The following is an 8274-nucleotide window of genomic DNA, read 5'->3' on the forward strand; positions in this document are numbered from 1 at the left end:
GTAGAACTGTGTTGTGTGTTGTCAGTAGAACTGTGAACTGTACTCCTCCTCAGGGTTTTCAGTGGCTGATTTTTTGGAAGTAGATCGCCAGGCCTTTCTTCCGAAGCATCTCAAATGAACTCAGACTTTTTGAGTAGTAGCTGAGGGTGTTAAAGGTTCGCGTCTCCCAGGGACTCCAGAAAATAATGGAGTAATAATAATTTTAAAATAACAATGATTTTGTTGAGAGCCGTCAAGTCAATTTCAACTCACACCACCTGATGTGATGGAGTAGACCTGCTCTGTGGGGGTTTTCTTGGCTGTAATCCTGATGGAAGCAGATTACCAGGTTTTTCTCTTGCAGAACACCACTGGGTGGGTTTGGTCCCCCAACCTTTTGATTAGGAGTAAGTGTTTAGCCATTGCCCTAGCAGGATCCTTAAAAAACAAACCCAGATAGTATCGTAATAATAGAGTGACACTAAGAATAAAAAATAATAATGAGTCTAGCTCTCTGCACCTGACTTATTTAGAAAAAGTGAAGAGAGACTTTTCTGTGGGGTGCTCATTCATTCAGTTGCGCAGTCAAGAAACATTCCCAGTTTCTGGACATGTTAAGTTGTTAGTTTTTCTACTATTTCAACCAACATTCAGGAACAACCATCTACAAACATGCCCTGGCAGGAGAATTTCAAAGCCGTCAACTCCTGAGTCTAAGGAACTATAATTTAAAAACATTTCAAAGATGTTCATTAATTCTGTAAATCCTTTCAGTCTTTGCTCCCACCAACAGAGCATTACAGTGCCTGCTTTCTCATCCTAGGTGGTGCAGTGGGTTAAGCATTGGGTGCCAAAAAGAAAGGATAGTGGTTAAAACCCCACCAGCTTTATCTATGGGAGATAAGACACTCTGCTTTGTAAAGATTTACTGCCTTGTAAAGATTTATAGCCTCCGAAACCCTATGGGGCAGTTCAAACTCACCAGCTGCTCCAAGGAAACCCTACACAGGGTCGGTATGGGTCGGAACCGACTCGAAGGCACTTAACAGCAACAGCAGCAGGCTCGGCTTTGGGTTTTGCGTTGGTGGTTCAACAAAGTTGGTGGTTCAAACTCACCAGCGGCTCCTTGGAAAGCCTATACAGGGTTGCTTTGAGTTGGAACTAATTTGACAGCACTTACCAATATCCTCACTCCTAAGCAGTGTGCCTCGTTTTGTCAGCCTGTCTTGTAGATTGAGGACAGAGACCCACTGAGACAGGCTCACCCAGACTTTGGGTCCAGAGAGGAGCTGATCACCTTCAGTAATCAAAACGTGTCTCTTTCTGGTCTTCTCTTGTCTTCTTCTCTGCTTGCTCCCTTCTTTCTTTCTCTGCAGATTTCTGCTTTCCAAGTTCTTGGCTGCCCCCACCCCAAGTCCTGTGCTAAGCCCTTTACCCTACCATCTTGTTTAGGCCTCACAATCACCCTGGGAGGTAGGTACCATTGACACCCATTGTATAGATAAGAGACCAGAAGGGGGGATATGTCTCTGGCCCAATAGTCAACCAGCTAGGTAGCAGTCTGGTAACCTTTTGAGCCTGGATCCCTCTAGCTTCCAACCCATCCTCTTTATTCACCATGTCAACTGGGAGACCAAATCAAGCAACAGAACATCTGGCGGTGGTGATGCACATGTGGATCTGTGCATCTCGATCTCCTTGTGTAGAATGCGGAGGTTGGCCTCCAGCAGTGACTTTCAAATAACACTTCTTTACAAAACCTCGCCACTGAAAACAGTGAGGATAAGTAAGTACACATAGTTCGATTAGAAGACACCGATTTGAATTGCATGTTTACATCTCTATGTTTCTAGTGTCTTTGGTATTTTGTTGGGGTTACATAGAAGCAAAGAAAATCTTGATTCCCATAGCTAAGTGGTTATAAATGATTAATAATAGGTGGATTGGCCGGTTTTGTTTTTGAAATTAGCTCACCTTATGATCGTAGGATACTCTTGAATTCATAGACAGAGCCAAACCAGTTGACATCAAGTGGTTCCATCTCAGGACGCCCCATAGGTGTTAGAATAGACCTGTGAGCTGTAGCGTTTTCAGTGGCTAATTTTTCAGAAGTAGATCACCTGGCCTTTTTTCTGAGGTACCTCTGGGTGGGCTCGAACCGCCAACTTTTTGGTTAGTAGCCAGGCATGCTAATCATTTGTACCACCCAGGGACACTAATGGATACAGCTGATGTTATTTTGAAACACACCTAGAAAAGCTTTTTTGAAGCCCACATCTTTTCACTGACACCACCAACAACAATAACTAATACACAGTGTTTGGTCTTTGCCAGACACTGTCTTAAAGCGGTTTGCAGGGATCAACCCTTTTAACCCTCAACAACAACCCTAGGAGCTAGGTGCCGTGACTGCTCTCATTTTATAAATGAGGAAACAGACCCAGATGGGTGAAGTTGACTTGATTGAGACCGCAAGTTATTTTACATGAGAGCCAAGTTTTCTACATGGAGAACTTGATTTGGAAGTCCCCCCGCCCCTTCTCACTGACAAGCTTTACATTTGGTATATAACTCGAGTCTTATTCGTATGGATATTGTTTTGTATAACAGCTTTTTAAAGGGTAAAAAATATTTCTCCAAGATTTGAGTCACACACACACACACACACACAGTAGCATCTCCTTGAAAGCCCCTGTTCTATTAATAGCTCATTTTTATCTAGAGCCTATCACATGCCAGAGGGTCTCTGAGAATCTTCCCAGCCCAACTGCTGCAGTGTAACTTTTCTAGAATGTTCTAAGTCCTCTAACATTCAGCATAAATGGTTCTTGGGTTCTTTGATACTCCAATGCCTCTCCTGCCCCAATGAGGTGTCTTTAAGGGTACTGCAAGTGGCTTAAATGGGACTTGGGAGACTGGCTGCTAAAGGTGGAATCTGGGGCAGAAACCTTTCTTACGAACCCTATTTCCTCCTCTCAGATCTTGGTGGCTTTGCGACACCTTCACTTCAAGAACATCGTCCATTGTGACTTGAAACCAGAAAACGTGTTGCTGGCATCAGCTGACCCGTTTCCCCAGGTCAGTTACATACATCCTTTCCTGACTTGGGAGAATTCCAACCCTGACTAGGGGCAGTTGAAGATTGCATTAATTAATATGTGGGTTCAGCTGTACTAATTTGAGAAGAGCGGCTGCATTAAGCATTCTATTGCTCTTGTAAAGAATCCTCTCTGTCTGTGCAATTAACAACAGTAAGTTGAAAGGGTAAAGCTCAAAAGGATAGATGAGAAGCTTGAGGGGGTTTGTATGTGTTAATGATGCTGAAATTATTTGGAAAAGATTATCCAGAAAAGTAACACAACTTGAAGAATGTGACATGTCACTGAGTAGACATGAGTGAAATGGAATGTTTCACTGTGTATATTTTCACCAAAAAAATTTTGTAAAAAAAAATCTTTCCTTTAAGGTATAGGTTCAAATGCTGCAGCAGAGACCCAGCGTAAGGCATAAGTAAAACTGAAGTGTGTTTCTTACTCTGTGCAAGAGTTCGATGTAAGCAATTTGGGGCTGAAAAGGCCACCAAATGGTCCGGGGAACTCAGGCTCCTATTGCTATGTGGTTTTGTCATCTTTGTGGTGTTACTGGGACCTCATGGACTATGATGGCCCCCCACTATGCCTGCCTTCCAGCCATGGGGAAGGAGGAAAGAAATGAACCTGGATGGACCCCTTTCTTTTCCTAAGGCACATATCACATCCCATTGACCAGAACTTGATCAGATTGGTCATGCTTGACTGCAAGGGAGGCAGGGAAATGTAGTCTTTCTATTGAGTGATCATGTTGTCCATGGTGTGGTACTGTGGTATGCATAAGTACTGGACTGGTAACCACAGGAGGTTAGAAAATGTAGTCTTTATTCCAGGTGGTCATGTGGCCCTGGTATGGTGTTGTAGGATAAGCACTGGACTGGTAATTTCAAAGTCAACATTTCAAACCCACCAGCTGCTCTCGGAAACAGGGTTGACAGCACACAATAAAAACAAAAAGTCCTTGGGTGGTACAAATGGTTAAGAACTTAGCTGCTAACCTGAAGGTTGGTGGTTCATACCCACCCAGAGGTGCCTTGGAAGAAAGGTCTGTTGATTTACTTCTGAAAACCCAGCCATTGAAACCCCTATGGAATGCATTTCTGCTCTGAAACACATGGGTTCACCGTGCGTCAGAATCAACTCCTTGACAACTTTGTTTTGTTTTGCTGTTTACTTGCCTTTGGTTACAGATTCACATGTTTTGCTTTATTCTCTTTGTTTTGCAGATCATGTGGTTTAGCTCATTTCAAAAGCTGGGGTTTTCTTTAAAGTGAACTTAAAAAGTATTGTATGCCTACTATTGGAGATGCAAGCTATTTGTGATCAGCTTCTAACCTAAAAGTTGGCAGTTGTAGGATTCTTACCTTCCATGTGGGTGACCTGGGTTCGATTTCTGACCAGTGTACTTCATGCATAACTATCACATGTCTGTCACTGGAAGTTTGCATGTTGCTAGGATACTGACTAGGTTTCAGTCTAGCTTCCAGACTAAGGCTGACTACGAAGAAATCTTTGGAGATCTACTTCTGAAAGCAGCTGATCATTTCCAGCCAGCTGCAGTCATTTATAGGGATGGCGCAGGACTGGGCTGCATTGTGTTTTGTTATATGCGTGGTTGACTGAAGTCAAGGACCGACTCAGTGGAAGCCAACAATCACAACGGTACCACTTTCTAATACACAGTGTAATTCGTTTACTTATTTGGTTTTATTGTTCACTTGATTGTCCCATCCAGGGACTGGATGAGTTAGGTCCCTTACCTTAGGTTATAGAATTACTTGTCCTAGACACTGCTCCAAATACTGTACATGTCCAAAGGGACTTCAAAGATAATCGGATTTTTCTACAAACTTTTTGAAGTCCCTTCAAATTTACTCTCAAAACCATGCAACCCTTTAAGGCTGGCTTGTCAGGGTCCTTTTAGTACAAAAGAGGAAACTGAGGCACAGAAAGGGAAAGTCACTTAACCTAGGGTCACTCAGCTAGGATGCAGAGGAGCCTGAATTCGAACCAGATTTTCTCAAGAATACCATGAGAACCCCTTCACACGTGCTCCCCTCTTACCTCTCTGCCCTCCACAGGTGAAACTGTGTGACTTCGGCTTTGCGCGCATCATCGGAGAGAAGTCATTCAGGCGCTCAGTGGTGGGCACACCTGCCTACCTGGCTCCCGAGGTACTGCTCAACCAGGGCTACAACCGTTCGCTGGACATGTGGTCAGTGGGCGTGATCATGTACGTCAGCCTCAGTGGCACGTTCCCCTTCAATGAGGATGAGGACATCAATGACCAGATCCAGAATGCAGCCTTTATGTACCCGCCCAGCCCCTGGAGCCACATCTCCAAGGGAGGTGAGTCCTGCTGAGAACCTGTCTCCACTGTAGACAGGGAAGTAGGCAGGGCCAGAAGGGTGGGGCCTTTAAATGGCAGAGTCAGACCAGGCTCCTTGGGGGTGGAGCCTAGTAAGGGCGGGGCTGTGGGCTAAGTCCTGTGAATGACTGGCTCTGTGAGTTTAGAAAGAGCCGGAATGTCACAGTGGGTTAAGCGATGGGCTGCTAAGTTACACGATCAGAGTTTCAAAAACATCAGCCACTCCCAGGGATCTATTCTGTAAAGATTTAGTCTCAGCAATCTTAGGGAGGGAGCAGTTGTATTGTCCCACAGGGTGACTATATTGTTAAATACCATGGAGTCGGTTCCGACTCATAGTGACCCTGCACAGGGTTTCCGAGGCTGCAAATCTTCACGGGAGCAGAAAGCCTCATCTTTCTCCCGTGGAACAGCTGGTAGTTTTGAACTCCCGACCTTGAGGTTAGCAGCCCGATTCGCAACCACTACACTACCAGAGCTTCTTACAGGGTGGCTATGAGTTGGTATCAATTCCATGGCAGTAGATTTGATGTTTTGTTCAGAGCATGGGTTCCAGGAGAAGGTCCTTTGCCTCTTTCAGTTTGTAGATGTTATAGTTGTTATGTATCACCGAGTCGGTTCTGCCGCATAGTGACACTGTATAGTCGACTGGTGAGTTTGAACCGCCGACCTTGCAGTTCAAACCAACCTTGAGGTTGCGTGTTTATCCTACGGTGCCACACCAGGACTCAGCTTCAACTCTTGGTAACTGCCGGCAATTCTTGTTCCTGCCTGGGCTTATAGATGTATCTGGTATGTGTAAGTCTGTCTTCTCCCGTGTATGTGTCCACAAGACACCACATCTGATCTGGCCTCACTAACAAAATAAACCCACTGCCATTGAGTCCATTGCACTAGCATTTTTGAGGCTATAAATCTTTACAGGCGGAGAAAGCCCCCCCTTTTCGTCCATGGAGTGACTGGTAGATTTAAACTGCTGACTGTGTGGTTAGCGGTCCAACACATAACCCACTACGCCACCAGGGCTCAGTAGTATAACAAAGAAACCCCTATTTCCAAACGTATGTCCAGGGGTTCAATCTTCCACATTCCTTTTTTGGGGAAATCCCCAGGGTTGCCTTTCTGGGGCTCACTCTGGAGCTCCTGGATAAAATGATGTCAAGTATGTGTAAATGGATGGACAATTATGAATGAGTCTATTTTGACCAAACTGGTCCGTACTTGGATGGAGTCACTCAATGAAGCTTGCTGCTTCCAACGTTTGGTCTAGGAGAGTCCCATCCCGGGAGAAGTTGGTTTATCCTGAATGCCTGTCATTTACTAATCCTCTTCACAGCGAAAAGGATCTCACCGTCTCTGGCCTTTCTGTAGTGAAGTGAGGAGCATCTGACCTCATTCTTTTTTCTTTTCATTTTACTTCGGTAAACAGGGCAAGCGACCCTAGGATTTCTACCTACCAGGGTGGTTTAAAGTATCCACTTGAAATACATTTTATTTAACCTTATAAAGTGAATTGAAGAAAGGAAAAAAACACACAGATTAATTTTAAACCAAATTGTATCTATGTTGGCAGAAGTGAAATAGTAATTAAAGGAGAAAAAAAACAACAACCCCGTTGCTGTCATAGCAACCCTACAGAAGGTAAATACATGGTTCAGATTTTTAAATTCACAAGAGTCTGCAGTGAAAATTGTTGCTCTCCTTTGTCTGCCATTTGTCCTAAAGGTAACAGCTATTCTGAGTATCCTTGTCTCTCTTTTGAGAGAGATTTTACATGTACACAAGAAATAAACTAACAAAGCAAACCCCCATTGTCACAGGGTGAATTCCAACTCATGGTGACCCTGTGTGTGATGGAATAGACCTGCTCCACAGGGTTTCCTTCATGGAAGCAGATCACCAGGTCTTTCTTCAAACAACCAAAGGGCACATTCTGCAAGCCTGAGAGGCTATAAATCTTTATAAGAGCAGAAAGTCAAATCTTTCTCCAGCGAAGTGGCTGGTGGATTTGAACTTCCGACCTTGAGGTTGGCAGTCCACTGCTTACCCTACAGCGCCACTATAGATATTTCCTCTTGTTATACAGAAGGTATCAGATTATACACACTGTTTACCTATTTGCTTTGGTCATGTATCCAATATGTCTTGTTAAGAGAAGAATATTAAGAGTTCCTGGCTGGTGTAAATGGTTAAACATTAGACTAGTAGTTGTAAGGAGTCCTGGTATAGGATAAAGCACTGGACCGCAAAGTTGGTTTGAACCATAAGTTGGTGGTCCAAACTCACCAGCTGCTCTTTGGAAACCCTATACAGGGTTGCTATGAGTTGGAACCAGTTCGATGACACTTAACAACAACTAGTTATAAAGGTGGGGCTTCAGACCTACCCAGACGCTCCTCAGAGGACAGGTCCAGTGATCTGCTCCTGGAAGATCAGTCTTGAAAACCCTGTGTAGCATGTGGCTGAGTCAGATTGCCAGTAACAACAAAGAAGAATATTAAGTGGTGAATAATAGTACAATTCCTGGTGTGGCACCGGACTGTGAACCACAAGGTCGGCAGTTCAAACCCACCAGCTACTTCTCAGAAACCCTCTCCAGGGTCACGATGAGTGGGAACAGACTTGATGGCGCTTAACAGCAACAGTACAGGGTCTGTCTGTGACATTAGTTTTGAAGTTACCTGTCTTAGTCCTAGTGTTGCTGTAACAGATACACCACTAGTGGCTTTAACAAACAAATGGAACTTCTCAGTTTAGGACGTTAGAAGTACAAATTCAGGGTGCTGGCTTTAGGGAAAGGCTTTCTCTCTCTCTCTCTCTCTCTCTCTATATATATAT

The 8274-nt window shown here is 44.2% G+C and overlaps 1 protein-coding gene across 1 annotated transcript in view; it reads left to right on the forward strand.

The window, feature by feature from the left end:
- The window catches only part of PRKD2 (protein kinase D2), a 34851-nt gene that overhangs the window by 24613 nt on the left and 1964 nt on the right, over positions 1–8274 (forward strand). The window contains exons 15-16 of the mRNA XM_006868247.1: positions 2959–3057; positions 5150–5417. Of these exons, the coding sequence (XP_006868309.1) occupies positions 2959–3057; positions 5150–5417 (367 nt within the window). The remainder of the gene's footprint in view (positions 1–2958; positions 3058–5149; positions 5418–8274) is intronic.

The sequence above is a fragment of the Chrysochloris asiatica genome, unplaced genomic scaffold (genome assembly GCF_000296735.1).
Source record: "Chrysochloris asiatica unplaced genomic scaffold, ChrAsi1.0 scaffold00116, whole genome shotgun sequence".
Lineage (NCBI taxonomy): Eukaryota > Metazoa > Chordata > Mammalia > Afrosoricida > Chrysochloridae > Chrysochloris > Chrysochloris asiatica.